The sequence below is a fragment of the Pagrus major genome, chromosome 20, assembly GCF_040436345.1.
Source record: "Pagrus major chromosome 20, Pma_NU_1.0".
Classification (NCBI taxonomy): domain Eukaryota; kingdom Metazoa; phylum Chordata; class Actinopteri; order Spariformes; family Sparidae; genus Pagrus; species Pagrus major.
The window spans coordinates 14,706,987-14,725,994 of record NC_133234.1 but is presented as its reverse complement, the minus strand read 5'-3'; the positions used below and the strand labels follow the sequence as shown (position 1 = coordinate 14,725,994).

Genomic DNA, 19,008 nt, shown 5'->3' with positions numbered 1-19,008 from the left:
TTTATGGTTTTGGGCTGTTAAAATGGGTGATAAAGTATTTTAATAATCAATAATTCAACGCTGTCAACATCAAATCATTTTTCATGTTCGTGTATCTGATGGACTTCATACAGTACAGTCAATATTATTACACCTGGATGACCTACTGGGATACAGCTGCTTGTTGTACTAAATCTTCAGTGTTACATAAAGCTCATTTGGATCTGCACAGTCTATAAAATAGAAAAACCTGGCCTTGGATACATAGTATGCCCTTAGGCATTGTTAAACAGGTGCAAAGAAAATAAAGTACGTTCACTCTAGTACTGTACATGAATTTTTATACTTCTAATACACCACAGTTCAAGAGTAAACATTTTATTCTAATACATTTGACAGCTACACCTACTAGTTACTTTTCAGATTGTGATTTTCATACCAAACCTATAAAATATGATGCACTGTGACAGATTAAACTACCCAACAATATATAATGGTCTTAAAGAGCTCCACATTAACAATGCATGACATAAAAATCCTGCATACCTGTTAAATCATTTTTAGTATTCCAATATTATAAAGTATATAGGAATATGAGTGTAGCCGTTCTGCTCTATAATGAATACTTTTGATATTTAATACATTTTTAAAAAGAATAGTGGTGGAAGACAGACTCAGATGGGTTTTTAAGTAAAAGTAGCAATGACACACTGCAAAGTAAGTCTTACAATTTAAAATTTTACTGAAAGCACAGAAGTATTACTTCTAAGTACTTTAAGTATCAAGTAAAACAAATCATTAGGCAGACTCAGCCCCGTCAGGGTCATAATATATTATTTAACGATGACTATTGATAATGATGTATTGATGAACACAAACAGTTTCTCTAAAAAAGGTCATAACATTTTTATGTAGACAGTTCACTTTTTTAAAAATAAACACATCTACAGAGCTTGCAGAATAAAAGTATCTTTTCTCCCTCAAAAACATGATTGTGAATCACATTGTGAATCTTTATAATGTTTGCTGGATATCTGTGTTTCCTCAGCAACATCAGTCTTGGTAGTTGCTAGTTTGTGAGGGGGGAAAAAACAAAAATGGCTGACTTCTACCCTGAGTTCTGCCCTACCATTTTCTGGCTAGCATTAGCGACATCAGCAATAGTAATGTCAGCATTAGCAACATTGACGTTTGCTAGCTAGCTTCACTTTACTAGGCTTCAGCGTGTCATTCATCCATGAACTAGACTGGCAAATTTATCAAGTGATTACTACTAACACTATAATCATTGCTTAACCCACTTAGCTAACATTTTTAAAGCTTTGAAAGTGCCGCCATTGCGTCAGTTATGCTGTATTTGGAGTGGTCGTTAGCTAGTTAGCTCAGTTAGCTGTGCAGTTAGTGGTTTGGACTGGAAGCTCGGGGACTGGGGTAGTGTTGGTGTTTACCCTGCTAGCACAGGAGCTTTGGACCAGGATTGGGCTGGGGCTACCTGGTTAGCATGCCAACTTAAATTAAAAAAAAAAAAAAAAATACAAAGACATCAAAAAGGCCATTTCGTAAAAAGTTTTTGAACGTTTTCAACTAAAACTCTTTCACATTGCCCCTTTCAAGTTTGTTGACAGTGTTGTGATGATCAACTATCCTCTACTTTCTGTTCCAACTGTCTGTTTTTCTGTTAAAAAGTAGTTTACAGGCATACAGCTTCCTTATGGTGCTCAAGAAATTAATACATAAAGACACTCTTTATGGCTTGGTAGGATCTCATCCATTTCAGGAAAATGTTATCGCCTGATTCAGACGTGGAATTACTCCAAGCTCACAAATGTTGCATGTTTTATCCTTTTTTTCGTAGAAATAATGACCTTCATTCTGCCGCGGAAGTGCAAATGAAGTGAAAATTAGACCGATCCATTTCCCAAGCACAACTTAATGACAGAGGAATGAGCAAAACAGATTTTCCTTTACAGCTGAAGCCATCACGATACAGTATTCTGTGAGAAGAATGGTCTGATTTAGTCCCCCCTCCATCATTTATCTGAGTTAATTTTATCTTAAGCTGGACGGAGGTCATTTTGTACTGTCAACGACTTACATAATCAAATTTCTGTTTTGTGCTATTATTTGCAATATGACTAATTATCTCTGGACGTGTAATGTCTGGAAAATTGCCCTCGTCTCGAGCACTTCCATCTTGATAGCTATCAAGACGAAAAGAACTGAGTGCCACTGGCAAGGCTGCTAAAAAGCATGACTTCTGTCCATTTCAGGGTGACTAAAATAATTAGCAGACGCGGCAGCCAGAAGAGAAGGGTCAGGGCTTTGATTTCAAGTGAACAGAAGGAGTGAAGGATGTTAACCTCACAGGGTTTAGATGAAAAGCCGTATTTAGAGTTTCCTCTGCTCTGAACTTCTGACCTCCTGAAATTTGCTTTAAAATAGACAACTCAGATTCAAATTTAAGGTTTCAATATTTGATGAATGTTGGTTTAACCACCGCAGCAGGTGACACACGAGCTGCTGATGCATTTTGCCGGCTGAACACCTCAGGGTGTTGAAATGTTGAACGCAGTCAGCAAATACACAACTGGAGTCCCACAGAAGAGTGGATGCAGCATTTTTTAGATGGAAAAAATGAATAATGTACTCACAGACGCACTTGTGATTTCAAATTATTTATTATTTAGCAGTTGCAATATGAAGTTTTATCTTACCTTTATATTATTAGCAATAATACATGTGTCCCCTGATGTCAGCATCCAGTGTTTTTACATTTTAATAAATCAGTTCATGATAAAAGAAAGTCTTTAGTCCAAAATTGATCTGTTAATACATTTTGTCACCCATGCGTATAACGGGCCGGTGCAAACACTGCACCAAGAGGTAAAAATAGTTAAAATTACAGTAGTAAACATACTTCAAATGAGCATTCAAACAAACAAATATTTACTAGGCCTACAAGTGATAAATATAGTGTATCAACCTGACCTGTGTAGCAGGATTTTAATCCATTTTTTAACCAGTTCTGGTCGATTGACCGTTTGCTGAGCCCCATCCTCCACAGCTAGTGTCATGGCGCTTGTTAAGCTTTTGTCTCGTGAATAAAAACTTTGGCAGATTTACCTCTCGAAACAAATCGGTGCTTGATCTCAGACAGAGGTAGACGAAAGCAGTTTCTCATTTCTAGCCTGTAACAATCAATTTTGCCAACATTTGTGCCATTAGCTAGCCAATTAAGCTAACATCAGTTCAGTGAGTTAGCTAAAGAGTTGGTCTCCGGCTGACTTTGTTAATGTCTTTCTTAAAAAAATACACACATTTGCACTTGATTGGTACATACATGATATTGTGCTAGACGCTTCAACAGTTCTCACATAAAAATCCATCATCCTCATCCCCTTTATGATCAATGTAGAAGTAGCAAGTAAAGTTAGTCCTAGTGGCCTACCTGAAGAGTGGTAAGTAAAAACTGTTTGGTTGCATAAACCCTGTTTAGCTGCTTAGCTTACATACTGTTTTCATTTGGCATTAACAAAGATTTACAGCCCTAGGGATGAGGAGTAATCGCTAAACACTACCTTGGATAATGTTGGCTTGGAGTGCTGACTTGTTAACCTTTCCAAATGAAAGACCAGGACAGAGCTGCTAATGTTAGCTCACACTTCAGTAGCCTCCAGGATTGGCATAAGAGTTGCTTGCTAATTAGCAAACATTGTGGAAAAACTAAGCAACCTGCAAATTTGGCCCTCATTTGCATTTTCACTATCCCTTTTGTTGCATTGTTGGGAATCTCACAACAACTTGTGAAGCGATTAGCTCGTGTGCCATCATATATAAATGGGGGTGAACTTTGCATAGCGTCGCATCGCTTTCAGTCTGCCTTTACCCTTATTACAGCCCCGTGCACACTAATCTAGGCATGTGGAGAAATCCAAACCTTGACAGACTTGCTGTGCCTAATTACAGTTGCTGGGCTCCGATTGGACAGTTGCTGTTCTCGGGTGGGGTTCAGCAAACGGTCAATTCATGTCAATCTTGATTAATTGAAAAAAAGTGTACTTGTTTGAGATATAAAGTCTTTGATGCAACTCTACAAACAGAAGTGAAAGAAACAAGCACGAGGGCAGAAGTGTTAGAAGTCAGTGGGGGGCACAGATGGTGATCTATCAAAAATGACTCACAGTATGAGCGGATGGATGGCTTATTGGCGTTGTCCTTCTATTTGTGGCAATGGACAACTTAGTAGAGAGCCCATAAGTAAATGTAAAATACTGGAGAAAATCTGCAGAAAAAAATAAAACGTATATCACAGTAGTCTTTATTTATATGCAATGCCCATCAAGCATGATTTAAATTTTAAAAATGTTTTCAGTCTTAAAAGGTAGTGTGCAGAAATCAGCGGTCAGCATTCATTCTGCGCAGTTTAGCGGGCAGGTTGTCCTCTGGCCGACTCCCTACCAAGGGGATCTGGACTGGTGTCGGGGTTGGTGCAGCGGTGGTGCTAATGGCTGATGGCAGTCTGTGTTTCTCCAGCTCAATCTCCTCCGCATCTCCATCCAAGGACAACAGCTGGACCTGCTCCTCCAGCTGTCCTTGCCTCACGACCGGGATGGAGCTGGACCTCAGCCTCTGAATACTAAGCGGAAGGTCCCCTGTGCTGGAGGCCTTCCCCCCAGGCAAGGCTGGCCCTGTCTTCAGCCCCTTCCAGAGGAGCTCCTCCTTGGTGGAGCTCATGCGCTGGAGTTTGCTGGGCAGCCGGAAGGTAGGCTCCTCTACATGGTCTGCATAGTCGGCTGACAGGAGCCTTTCCCTGCGGCCTCCACGGCCGCCGTTACCCGGCAGAGGGGAGGAGGGTGTGGGCGCGACAGGCAGAGGGTTAGGCGACGTCAACGAGGACTTCTCCTCCTGCTCTTTTACGCTATAGGGAGGCGTATTGACCTCAAAGGTGTTGTGAAACTGAGAGTAGTCGACTCTGAAGAAGCCCTCCTCCAGTGACATGACGGGGAGGAAACGATGGCCCCACAAGACCTCATCTTCGGTGTAGGATGTCCTCGCCTGGCATGTCATACCTGCGATGGAGAGAAGAGATATAAGTGTTGAAAAATAGAAGTAAAGAACAAAAATGACATCACTTAAACATTACAAGGAAATAGCGTAGAGTGGGCTGTTAAATAAAAATGGGCAGACAGCCAGACAGGGAACAGTAATGAAAAGTGGAGAATTGCTTTAGGGAAAAGAGAGAGAGAGATATGGCTGAAAGAAAAAAAAAAAAAAAAACCACAGAGACGGAGAAGAGCTTGTGCTATTAATAATTAAAGCCCATGAAATTAAACATTCAGTTAAATATTTTATTTTATAACACTGAGAAATGCTCCATGCTTCAGGGTTAATTGATGATGAAACAAATGATGAAGCTTACTCAAAGTTATTATTTAATAATAACATGTTTTAAATATTAATTTCCTCTAACCAGTGGTCTCCACGATGCCCTCTAGGATGACAACAATCTCAAACTGCTCGTTCATGAGTGAGCGCTGCGACAGATCGAAGAACGGGCTCTTGGTGTTGATCTCATGGCAGATGGTTAGAGGAGACACCAGGAAGAGCTGGTCTGCGCCCGTCCCAAATCCCACGTCCAGCTCACACTGGTCCAGGGGCAGGAACTCGCCTTCTGGGGTCTGTCGAGACTGGAAACACAAAAGGTTTCAGACATATTATATTTATGTTCTTACGTTAAGAGGATTCAGGATACTCGTTCAACTTCATCCATTACCATGGGGTTATGGATATAAACAACATTAGTTAATTGACACTTATTAACACCTAACTGGGGAATTAATGAATGTTTAATGTTGACATTTTTAACTTCTTCTAAAAACATCCGTCTAAAAGTCTTTAGGTTTAAATTACCCCCTTTTGAGGAGAAGTTATTCTCAAGTGGTGTTTGTCAGTCATCAGCGAATGATGCAATTATCTGCAATTTTCTTTACCAGTAAATACAAAGTTCCTGTGTGCAACTGATTAGCTTAGCTCCAAAATTCATGGCACTGCCTGGTTGAAGTGCAAAAAGAAAAAAAGAATAAAAGTTTTTATCTACATAGCTTCAGGGGTTTTATGACTGAGGATGACCGGTGTCCACTTCACTAGCCAGGACAGTTTTTATGCAATCACTGTTGGACAGTAAACGCCCCCCCCCCCCAGCTACCGTTTACGTATGCCTGCATGTACTTTTTGCAGGTATAAGCCTGATGAGATTTGAAGCAGTGTTAAGGGTCCCATGAAATAGCTTGAAAAGGCAATTTTCCTCTGTGATTAGACATGGTTCCACATGACATGGGATGTAAAGTGAGGAGGGAGTTGACCCTGAAGCGCCTGTTTTGCTTGACAGATTTGCATGTTTTGTAAAATGGGGAGGGAGTGGCGGAAAAATCCCCCAAAAGTCTATGATGGCATTTTATTAAATGGAATATTTATTTGCTTCTCAGGGCTGGGTGAGTCAAAAGAAAGTGCTTGTCACTTTTGGCAGATACATGGATGGATTTTGATCTAAAAATAATGGAAAGAAGGGGGAAAACAGAATATTTTGACACATTTTTGGCATATAGTGATATCCGAACAACAAACCAGAGAGACAACAACCCTACAAATGTGTGCTGTTGTTCTCTATGCACTTACTGGCAGACATGACGGGTAAAGGTGAGAATAAGGGTGTAAAATAACAGTAGCCCACCACATCTCAGTCAGACAACGTGAGCACTGGTAACACTTAGAGCCACCTTGCGGTAATCTTTTACTCTCATTGGCAGCATATTAGAGTACTTAAAAACTCTCTGTAGTAGCCTGGCCTCAGGACAAGTATCATTAGTTTATGGAGAAGAACTAGTGCTTGCTCTTGGGAAACCACGCTCCATCAAATAAAGTACTCTTCTAGCTGTTAAATTAAAACATGGGATTAGGGAGAATGCTCTCTATGAGCTTATAAAACCTCTTTGGCTGTCAATTTCAAGCCTCTTACTCGAGTTGATTTGTCAAGAGTGAATGATTTACAAAAGGAGAAGGTGTTTGTTTAAAGGCCGAAGATAAAAAAGAAACAAAAAAACATGCACCAACCCACATGAATCCCAACACGAGTGAATAAAAAGCAAAAAATATTACGCACACAGTCATTACCTCAACTGACTTACATTCTGCCACGGCTTAATTCAGATAGTAGTTTCTGTCATCTCATGTTAAATTGTATGCAGAGTAGTCTCCCTGGCCCTTTGAGTGAGGAGCCACTTGGTCCACAGATGGCAAACAGGCTGTCATTTATATTCACAGTGATGTTGAGGACAGAAGGGTGTGACATTTCACAGGAAGACGTCTGTGCCCACAGATCCCTGGCTCGCCTCGGTGAGGGAAAGTGTCGGCCATCATGCTGTATCAGTGATGGGCTCTCCCTGAATATGCAGACAGGGAGTCTACGTCGCATGTCGCCTGAAGTTAAATCAGAGTAAACGCTCTGAAAGGAAGAGAGGCTGACGTGTTATGTGACAGAACAATGTTGAAAAGTGTGGAGGAAGAGATAAAACGCCACACCACCTGCCTGTCATTTAATCCACCAGTCTGCATTGTAAAAGGAGGCTGCTATTACTCACTTCACTTTGGCATTTCCCACAGAAATATATAGATGTGAAAGATGCAGTTGTAGTCATCCTGTGTTGTTTGTTGGTTTGGAATCCCAGCGTAACAAAACAAGTTGTGATCTTGAGGAAATAAACATATTTTCTTTCTTGCTAAAAGTAAGACGTCTCATGTCTGTGTGATAAATATGAAGCTACAGCCAGCAGACGCTTAGCTTAGCATAAAAACTGGAAAGAAGAGGAAACATCTGGCATGGCTCTGTACCAAAGATAACAATGTAGCCACAATAACCCAATAAATGTAATCCACCTACCAACACCTTCAAATCTCACTGATTAACATGTTGTTTATTGTTTAATACACATAAAAAAAAACTCATTTGCTATCTTCAGGTGGAGCCAGGCTAGCTGCTTCCTGTCTTCATGCTGCAGGATATAGTCTTATATTTGACAGGCAAATAATGAGTGTGGTATCAAGCAGCTCAACTGACTGGAAGTAAATAATAAGGGTGTCACAATTTGTCCTCTCATTTTTTTTGGCCATCATTCCACTTGATATAAACAAATTTTCAGCACAGACAGCTATGTCATTGTTAGACTATCCCATCTGGACTTGCAAAGATCAACAGATCATTGGTTTTATGCCCTGATTTACACAAAATCTTATCTAAAACAGAGAGGAGGATTTTACAACAGCAGCTTCACTTTATCCTTGTGGCTTTTTACAGGTTAGGGTTGGGCAAGTTCAAATAACATTCAGCAAAAATAACGATTCTAGAGTTTAACAAAAAAACACCAATAAATCAATAAACAAATGCCTCTTCCGGGTATAGCCAACAAATGCTATAGTTTCCTCCCTAGAAAGATGTGGGCAGCCAAGAAAACCCAATAGGGCCTAAACAGACCAGAGTTTCTGGCTGGCAATCTAAGGGTGAATGAGGTTCTCAATGGGTCAGGGACAGATTCAGACTGAGGGTGAGAGCCACGGGCGTGCTATTTCCCACCTCTCTTAAGCCTTTACAGAAAGGGTGTCATCACACCCTGATTGGCTGGGAGGGAAATGCCCCAGGCTGCTTCCACTCCTCAATCAGGAGTCAGTCTCCCCACCTTCGCACAGATGATCTGAATCCCCTGCAATTAGTCATGAGGGAAAAACAGCCCAAACAAAGAAAAATAGCAAGTCTCAAACACTTGGACTGCTACAATTTATTAATTAAAAATCTCATTGTGTTAAAATGTTGTGAAAGTATCGACAGTCATGGTTAAAAAATATTGTGATCTTTAATCATCATGATAAATATCCTGTGTCGTGATACAACTCAAAAAATATTGCAATATTATCTGAAGGCCATGTCACCCAGCACTACTTAAAACCACTATTTTCAGCAGAATATCATATATTGTTCTGTCTTGTGTTTATGAAACATCTGTTATGAATAGATTTACTAATTGAAACTCCTTTAGGTAGTTTGAATTCCCCTTTTATATTTTCATTTAATTGAACTATGCGAGCAGTGTGGTAGTTACTGCCTCTACTTACTGTAAATCTCATTAACCAGCTTCCTGACCCCTTCCTTTCTGCATCTGTCTCTTAGATTTAAACAAGTGTAATACTTTTGCAATTGATTTTTCATCCATATTGATCTCCACTTGTGGAAAAAAGCTTCCTCCGTCTCCCATAAATGGGAGGAGCGCTTGAAATCATTTTTAAAAAGCCCCGTGTCAGATGTTGAATTTATTTATTTCTCCCAGTCATTTAAAAATGTAAAGTGTCATTGAGATACTGCAGGCAGGTGTCCTATTTGTCAGCCATGTTCATGCAAGTCAATGAGACTGCGAACCAATTTCCTGGGAAGTCATATTTAAACCATTCTAGTTATGAAAGTGAAGCTGCCATTTTTCACATACTGTTCACAGCTCCGACGACTAGCAACAAAATTACACCTCTGCCAAGGAAGGAGCGACCTGCTTGACACTGAATGGTTTTACCAAGGTGATCGCTTGTGTGTGTGTGTGTGTGTTTCTCTTACAGCTGCTAAACAGTCAGAGCCACAAGGGGGAAATTAATGGCCTTTGGAAGAGGACCTGATATAGAGGGAGTGCTTAATTTACTTAGCCACCTGAGATTCAGGTTGAGTGAAAGCAGGCCCGATCCCTGGTGACACGCTTCCTCTAAAGTGACGGCGTGTGTGCGCAGGTGTGTATGCTAAAGACGCAACGAAACACGAACAGTGAAAGTTCAAGAGAGGAGTGTGTATGTGCACATTTGTCCTTTTGTGTGTGTGTCTTTAATGCAACTACGTCTTTGCATTTAAGTCCAGCTGGATCCTTTGAGGTTTGGGCCGGACTCAAGCGCAACGCCCACACAGACTGTTGTTCCCAATCTCTCGACAGCACCATTAAAGCTGATTCAACTGTCATTCTTATTGTCTCTTCTTCTTTTCTCCTTCTCCTCCTCTTTCTGCTTGTCCTTCAGAGTTAGACAGCGGCAGATGTGGGGAAGTCATGCTGACATGTCTGCCTGTCTGTCTAGCTAAACACTTGCATCCATGCCTGTCTATCTGCTACTACTAGCCCTTATCACTTATCTCCTGCTGTGGACCAACCTACTGAGACGAGCTTCTGCCGACATTGACGAGCACCACCCAGCTGTCACTCCCTCTCTCTTTCTGTCTTTCCAGCTTTTTGTTTGCCACGTCGCTGCTGTTTTCTGCTTCTTTCTCTCTCTCGTCTGAGCACCTTTTTTTTTTCTTGCCAGGATGCGTCCTCCATGCGCTGCTTGCAAACCAGATGCAAGCATGTTCCTTTATTTTAAAATCATATTCTGCCTGCGCTGCACGGGTCAGTGCACCACTGCATTCTTTTGGTTTATTAATGAAAGCTGCATTAATATTAATGGGAATTCAAGGACAGTTATCTTTATTAAGTTAATATGCATTATGGATGATGAAGAAATGCAGCAGTCCTGCAAAAGGAAATGTTTTCCAATTCTTGGCTTCAAATTGGAGTGTAGGCACTTGCAACTCAGTAACCCTTGACACTGCAATAAAAATAGTATAAATAATTAAAAGAAGAAAATAGATAATTAAACTGTTCACCATCAGGTATAAATTAATACAAAGTTCTTGGGCTATAAATTTGTGCTGTGAAGAACCACAAACTCCCGCATCCAGTCGATCTCTTTATAGAAATGCGAAGTTGGGGGAGCTTTTTACAGCTCCCCTGGCTCTGGAGGTAAAACCCTTTTTCATTTTTCCCAATGACGATCTCATAAAATATTTACAACTATATTAGAAAATATCTGGTTCTTTCAACAAAAAAAAGAAAAAAGTTGAAGGCACAAGCTTGTGTATACAAAAAGTCTGGAACAGGATTTAACTACGACTCCCAAAGTGCATTTCTCCAAGAAACGTTGAATAATGAATAGTATTAATAACATAGCTTAAGATTCTGATTGGTGCGTCACAGGGGGAAAGCTAAAGATTAAGCAGCTGTGAAAAGCTCTGACTGGCTTCTGCTCCGTAGTGGTAGCCATAGTGATGTTACGTTTGCGAACAATCTGGTTTTTCTCAACAGCTCTTTGGTATACATGAACTCGATGAGCTGTTCATGTTCATGAGCCTTCTTTAAATTGTTAATTCCACTCCCTTTTATGAGAACAGAGAGAACCAGTCCCTCACAAGAGATACTGCATGTGTGGTTTGAAAAATTAGCTTCCTGCTTTGGAAATTTGTATTATCACTTCTATATAGGTATTGGTAGAATCTTTTTCCGATAAATACAGACGATAATACGAAGCCAAATTGTATGTAATTTCATGGATGTAACAAGCGCAGCATGTACACACTCGGATACAGAGGGTGGTTGTATGCACCGTTAAAGTTGGTTTGCAGCTCGCCAATAAACAAAGAAGAAGAAGAAGAGGAACACATGTCCCGCAAGGGTTCGGAGAGGAAGGAAAAAGTCTACGAGTTTATAGGTGCATTATGTAATTTTGGTGCATCAACTTCGGGTTATGAACTTCTTTTGAATATACAAAAAAATGTGAAATTATTGGTTATCTTATCAATATCGGCCATGAAAAGCAGCCTCATGCAACCCGAGGTGCGGTATAGGTGTTGCATTCATTGCGTTCAAGGCAACTTTATTTACACGAGACGCTTCATTCAGAGGGTAATAAAGTAGTAATCCACTGACAAAGCAGAGGGATATGGCATCACCTTATGTAATGTTTACAATGCAGAACTTTGACTTTAGGTCTGGCAATTAAGTGCTGCTTAACCTCGACCACACATGCAAAATGGTTGGATGTCTAAGTTTGAATCTGATCCAATCATTAACCTTGTGATTATTACACAGATAAACCCTGTAACCCCCGCCCCCTAAAATTCAGAAAAAAAGAAAGAAAAAGATGAGCCGCTCTCGGAAAGGAGCAGAGCCATTAGATCAGGCTTCCTTCAAACAGCTGTAATTCCCATCACTAAGTGGCCTAGTCTCGTGGGTATTGTAGTATTTAGACCTGTCCACCATGACAAACTGAGAACTGAAGGTGAAATAATTTATAATCTTTCGGCTGTAAGATAAACTAAATGGTTGTTCATCACCCAAACAGGAACATTTGAAATGGGAATGCAATCTTATCCAGCATGTCAGGATCAGCAATACTCTTTCAGCATCCAGATCTTTCAGCACAGGTGCTCCACAGGGTTGTGTCAGCTCACCGGTTCTTCTTTTAAATCCTCACATGACACTGTTATCCTCAGCCTACCGCACAAGGACACACATCCTTCAGCCTCTTTCACTGAAATAGAGCATTTGGTACAGTGTTGTGATGACAACTGGTGATGAAAAACTGAGGAGGCGGTTACCTTACCGGGAGATCCCAGTCCAGTGGTCATACATGATGAAACTTGGACAACACTTAAGCAACAGGCCAATGTTGAAAGTTTGTATTCTCTATACTTTTTACACAGACTCAGGGTGTACGTGGTGGCTCATAGGATTATGCTTCGATTCTACCAGTCAGGAATGGGACGTCAGCACGGTCTGGCAATCTCACTGTACAGACAGAATCTAAGGTTGCTGGTACAGACTGTTATAAAGACTGTGGAGAGGAATGAACATTCGTCCCTTCAGTCAATATAAGAGCAGTGCGTTCTCAGGCAGGCACAGAGAATATTGTCTGACCGTTCTCACTTTGTCCACGCTGAATGTGAGCTCTTACCCTCTGGCAGATGATAGAGAACACCCCAATGTAAACTCAACCCCTTTAAAAAGTCATTGTAAATAATGTTGCCTGAGGCTCCCGGAGTTGTGCAATAGCTTCATGGTGTTCTTATCACAGGTTGTGTAATATATACAGTGTGTCATTTGTGGTTGTAAACAGACTTTTCACCCTTCATATTCCTCCCCCTCACTTCCTCCTTTGCAGCTGCAATAATCACAATGGCCACTAGAGGTCACCGCCTGACAACAAACATAAAGGTGGGTAGCTAGATGCTTTCAGAGTTGAAATATGGTCATTTTCCTTTCCACTAATCCAAGGGCACCAGCAGCACATAGGTATTGATGCAGGAAGGTGATACAAGTGGCTGACAGTGTGCACGATACTTTTGATTCCTACAAAATATTTCATAAACAGCTGCAATCAGTGATGAGTGGTGACGCATGGAGACATACTGCCACTGTGAGTCCTTGGACAAGAGTCTACTATCACTGCTTCCTGGAGCATTATGTCAAATTGTGAACTTAATAAAGTTGAAAAGATTTAAAATACTGCACCTATGCCTCACCATAATATGTGTATTCATGCTTATCCCATCTATTTTAAGAAAAAAATGCAGAGGTTATAGATGCTATCCTGCATAATAATCAAGAATGTGACCAGAGTATCCAGGTCCCATAAGAATTTACAACCCATGTCTGCTGCAGTTGCCATGTCACAGCGCGTTTACACACCTCCATCATTAGGATTTACTGCAGCATGTCTCATTGCTCCCGTCAGCTTTGTTGGCAGGCCATCTCACAGTGACCTTGAGCTGCTGCATGTTACCTGAACACAAGCCTAGGCAGTGCTCTCACAGTGCAGGTATAGTAGTACGGGGTGAATTAAGGTCCATTTACTCCCCACTTCACAGTCTGGCACCACAATGGCAGAGCTTTATGGGCTATAAAACATCACCGTGTCTCACCATGGTATCCTGCACACTGTATCATATTACCAACACATGTTATCTAGAATTCAAAGAAGAGAGAGGCTTCACCCAACAATAAATCACCAAGTGTATTCCCAAGATGTTCCACTGTTAAAGAAAATCCATAACACGTAATGAAAACTGAACTCAGAAAGCACACTTCAATTATATACTGTTTGTCCTCTGGGCATGATTGATGCCACATGAAAGTGGTGCTGTTTAGCAGATAATTAGAAAAGTCCTGGATGTCAGACCTTTCCACCAACACAACTATAGCTCTGGCTTTAAAAAAACTATTTAATGATTTAATAAGATCAGCGTTTACTGGCAGAAATCCCAGATTAGGATCATCGCATAAATCCAATTAAGTGATCTATGAAAGAAAGCCAAGGACTGTTTAACTAAACAAAATCATAAAAAAACAGATGGGGAGGACACTTTAAACAACAAATATTCCTTCTGTAGTTTATGTTTATATTGTATCACACTAAGCAGGTTTATTTACTTAAAAAAAACAACCAGAGCGTAGCCAAAGTACTGATTCTTCAGTACTGCAGCAGTTGTCGCTGCTTGTTCCGCTTTTGTGAATCAGGACTGCTCCAACTACTCGTGTTACACTCTTCCACTGCGCCTCAAGGTATCAAATAAAAGCCATAGTCTGAATTTATCACAACTATTCTTCTTGTGGATCCATAAAAAGATGTACTTCTACCAAGGAGATATCTGTAACATTGGCACACTCATTGTGCAGACAAATCTGTCCAAGGTCAAACATGACAGCGTGGCCCGTGGGTGAACGTGCTCCTGCTTTCATTCTGTTTGAAATAAGAGACGGAAGGCGTCTTCGACAACTATTACAGAATATTAAACCATCTCAGTGGAACGATTGGACTTTATAGAGGGAGAAAAGTTGATGATATAGCACATAAGCCTCAGTGATTCTGTGTTGATTAATCACAATTATTTTTCTTTGCCTTTCTCTGCTATTAATTAAAGAGTAAATGGCGATAAAATGGAATACAACTCATTCCAGAGAGAGCTGAAACACGAGCGATAATAACTTAATAAATTGCGTTTTTTTATTGTGTTAAACTGACTGAATTCCATTTCTCTAATGGATATCATTTCCATCTTTTTCTACTATCTCATACTCAAATAAAAAATGACGGAGACCGAACAGAAAGCATTAATTTAAATGATATTAAAACACAAATCGTTAAAGGTGCACTATGTAGTTTTAATCAGAGGAGAAAGATCTTCACTGACTGATTTTGTTATGCCTAAACAAACTAAATAAACAATCACTCTTTGTTTTCATGACTGATTGAACTTTGTTTATATTTGGCAGACCCTGCCACCTTTCTAGCTTCAAACAGTGTTCTGGGGACCTTATTTTTGCCTACATAAACAAACTCTCTTCGTTTTTGTGACTGAACAAACAAACTGACCTTAAAGGACAACACAGTTTCATACTGCTTTACTTTGTTCATACTTGGCGGACCCTGCCACCTTTCTAGATTGTATTATAACCTCATTAATATTGTAAATACTAAAATTTCTTCTCCAAAAAGCCACACAGTGCCCCTTCAAGCACAACTATATTAACGCCCTAATGATGAACATACTTGGGGGCTTTCTGTTGACTCCCTCGAGGTTCCTAAAGTAAACTGTCACTTGGGATCATCACACTACTCCGCAGGGATGACAAAAGCACAACTAACTCTCCCTGTCACAACCAAGCAACGTTCTCCTTTAGATATCTGTTCAGACTGGAGAGATTTCATTTATAAGACATGCCTGGTTGCAGTGAGGAAAAAGCGGGAGATCGTACATCAAGCACACAACTGTCCAAAAATCAAATCATGTGTGATGGATCGTGGTGCACGAATGTGACTTCCTCAGAGCACATATTTAGACATGGAGATCCTGGTTAATTCTGCAGAGAGTAAAAGATATTTTGGAGTTCCCCTGGTGAACAAAACAACCAGGTGTGATTTAGAAGATGCAGTTTTAGCCTCTTTCCTCTGCACACTCTTCACACGAATGTATATCACTATCAGCTCACGGTGCTGCAGATTAGTGGCATTCTGTCTTTAGGCAAGAGTATAGGAATTGGCTCAATTGATCTTGTAGTCAATCAGCTTGGTCTCCCAATACTGTCCCTCCGGAGGCCCATTCATCTCATCTGCGGACAGTTAAAGCAAAGGCTGAACTCAAAAGATATACAGCCCACTGACAGCCATTCTGCTGACTGGGGGGGGACAGTCAGTACTGTGTGGGTTCTCATTGTACCAGGAAACACACTCTGCAGCTCTGCTCAGGACAAATCCAGCACTGGAAGTGGTAGTTTGCTGCAGGGGGGTAAATTTAAGTGGTCACTCAATAAAATACATCTTATGTTGGAGCCTCGTGTGAAAACCAGAGACTCTGCAAATCACAGAGACCCTCAGGGGGATGCAATCAATTCTGGCGATGAATGGGAATTCAATGCATGACTTGGAAAGCACTCATAAAACATAATGGGCAATTTCAAAACAAATGAAGGGGCTGTCAATTAGCCTCAGCTTTGATAATGGCATTTTAAAACACTGGAGATGGAGCAAAAGGCGCATGCCCACTGCGCAAAAGTGGGGCTGATTTTGGATACATGGCGCACCTCAACCTGTAGCCTACCTTGATGAGTTTGCACCTGATCTGCGCCGACACCATGTGGCTGTTCCGCAGGTTCCCCACTCGGAACATGAGGCACAACTTCCCGTCCCGCTGCGAGATCACCGCGTCCTGGCTGAACATGAGCGTCTCGGCGCGCTTCTTCGGCTGCGACATCTTGATAAACATGCAGCCGATGAGGAAGGCGTCCACGATGGAGCCCAGCAGCGACTGGAAGAGGAAGAGGATGATGCCCTCCGGACACTTCTCGGTGATGTAGCGGTGGCCGTAGCCGATGGTCGCCTCCGTCTCGATGAAAAACAGGAACGCGGAGGGAAAGTTGTACACGTTGACGACGCACGGGGTGTAGGACGAGTCGTGGCCGCTGTGGCCCAAGTCGCCGCGGATGTAGGCGATCACCCACCACATGGAAGCCATGACCAGCCAGGCAACTGTGTAAGTGAGGATGAAGATGAGCAGGTTCCAGCGCCACTTGAGATCCACCAGCGTGGTGAAGAGGTCGGAGATGTAGCGGCTCGTCTCCCCGCCAAGGTTACCGTGTTGGACGTTGCAGCGGCCGTTCTTCTCCACAAAGCGCTGCCTCTTCCTCTTCACCGGTGCGGAAAAAGTAATGCTCCGGTTGGTGTTGACCACCTGGTAGTCCTCGCCAAATTTCCTCCGTATGGCTGACATTGTATTAATCACCAAGCGATCGATACTTGTGCAGAATCAGGCTCTTTACGCAACTTTGGTTTCCCCCCCTCCTCCTCCCTGTCCAAAACCGGGGCGATAACGCTCACACTCAGCGCGCCACTCGCATCCTGTGAGATGGAGATGTGCCTCTCTCCTGTAAATTAGTCGTAAGTGAGCAGAGATTCTGCGCAAAACATGATTCACACTCGGTCCTTTACGCAAAGGAGTCTCCTGCGAGTGCCAACTTTTCTCTCAGGTCTCATCCATGAAGGGAAAAAATAAAAATAAAAAATCATAAATCATAAATCTAAATTAGATTTCGAACAATTGCTGTATTGAAGCAGCTCCAAGGCTTTGTCCTTGGTAGATCCACTGAGGTGCTTTGATTCAGTAAAGCCGTGGATGTGTTGTGAGTAGCAGGCTACAGTGCGCACTCCTGCCCGAGGGAACCCGCTCTGGTAGGAGTGACTTCAGATTAAAGAGTGTGGACGAGCTGCAGCACGGGTGGCAAATATCTCCTCCAACAGGGGCGGAGGGGTGAGGGAGAGGGAAGTGTTTTCTTTTGGGGGGCTTGTACCCAATCAGGTAAAAGCATCAGAGCGCGCAAACAATATCACTGTGAAATCGACCGTGGTCAACCTTTTTAAGTCTTTCTTTTTTTATTTCTCCACACATTAACTTTGAAATGTGTTTCCTCATGCCTAATTTCCTCTTTTCTGGAGAACAATGCACTATGAAATAGGTTATTCTGAGTGCTTGGGGTGAGTGGCGGATATTTGGTTCCCCCTAGTGTTACTACAGTGGAAGTGAACCTGAGTTAATGCCAGGAACTGTAGATATGAACCGCATTAACACAATAGAAATCTCTGTTTAAAGTTAATGTTTCAGATAGATGATGAAGAAATGTCCAACAATAGAATATAATGAGGATTCATTTCAGAGTTGGCAACCGATCGGTTAATTGTTGTTACTTTGACAGTATGTTTTGTAATGGACATGTCTACTTCTTAAATTAAAGGGTAGTTTTGGAGAAGAAATTCAATCTCAGACTGTCAATATTTACCATATTAATGAGGTTATATAATATTTTTTCTCCATAACTGAATAAACAAGCTGTTCTCAGAGGAAAATAAGGTCCCCAGAACACTGTTTGAAGCTAGAAAGGTGGCAGCGTCCGCCAAATATAAACAATCAGTTTGTTTATTCAGTTTATTCATTCTTGAAAACAAAGAGAGTTTGTTTAGGCATTAAACAAATCAGTAAATGAAGATCTTTCTCTTCTGATTAAAAGGTCTCCCCCAAAACTCCTTTAAAGTCCACCTCCAGTCAAAACTGTCTTCTTCTTGTTCCTACAGTTGAATGTTTGAGCTCCACTATGTAGAATGATGTATTTGCAGGGTGTGACGCTCAAAGGCTGTTTTCACATTCATTGTTCAAAGTGGAAATTTTGTCTGCGCTCAGTGAAAATTTGATTTGAAGTGACATCACAAATCACTTGGATATCTCTTATCCTGGTCCAGTATTCAGCAGACACTGAGAATGGACCTCACAGCGAAGTAGGACGTGACGTACTTAAACTTTACAAATGACACATATTTCCATAATCATAGATTCAACTCACACAAGACTCTGGTGGACTCAAGGCCATATTCGAAAAAAATGCAGCAAGGCGCCCTCTTAAGATGCCCCTTTGGTATATAAAACATGATTAGGTGCCCTCGAGGGTGCCCTTCCAGTGGAGAAAACAAGACTGTGCTAGTTCTTTTTTTTAGCCCACCTCAAGAGTTTGGCCTTGTTTCACCTCCTGAGCAATGTTTTAGAAACTGCTACTCGTCCTCTGAGAACAAGACGGCCATCTTTTGACAGGACAT

General features: G+C 41.4%; 1 protein-coding gene across 1 annotated transcript; it reads right to left on the bottom strand.

The window, feature by feature from the left end:
• Positions 1–4,281: 4,281 nt before the first annotated feature.
• LOC141015075 (G protein-activated inward rectifier potassium channel 1-like) lies at positions 4,282–17,623 on the bottom strand. The gene is made up of 3 exons (XM_073488984.1): positions 16,469–17,623; positions 5,450–5,666; positions 4,282–5,048 (listed from the first exon to the last, which is right to left on the bottom strand). The coding sequence occupies exons 1-3, from the start codon at positions 17,135–17,137 to the stop codon at positions 4,375–4,377; spliced, it is 1,560 nt and encodes a 519-aa protein (XP_073345085.1). The 5' UTR covers positions 17,138–17,623; the 3' UTR covers positions 4,282–4,374.
• Between the last annotated feature and the right edge of the window lie 1,385 nt (positions 17,624–19,008).

Bases quoted from the DNA above. Each gene is read 5' to 3' on its own strand.
- LOC141015075 (XM_073488984.1), bottom strand. From the start codon at position 17,137: ATGTCAGCCATACGGAGGAAATTTGGCGAGGACTACCAGGTGGTCAAC. The intron at 5,667-16,468 runs GTAGGCTACAGG...TTGTGTTTCCAG, and splicing joins TCAGGTGCAAACTCATCAAG to TCTCGACAGACCCCAGAAGG. The intron at 5,049-5,449 runs GTTAGAGGAAAT...TCTCCATCGCAG, and splicing joins GGGCATCGTGGAGACCACTG to GTATGACATGCCAGGCGAGG.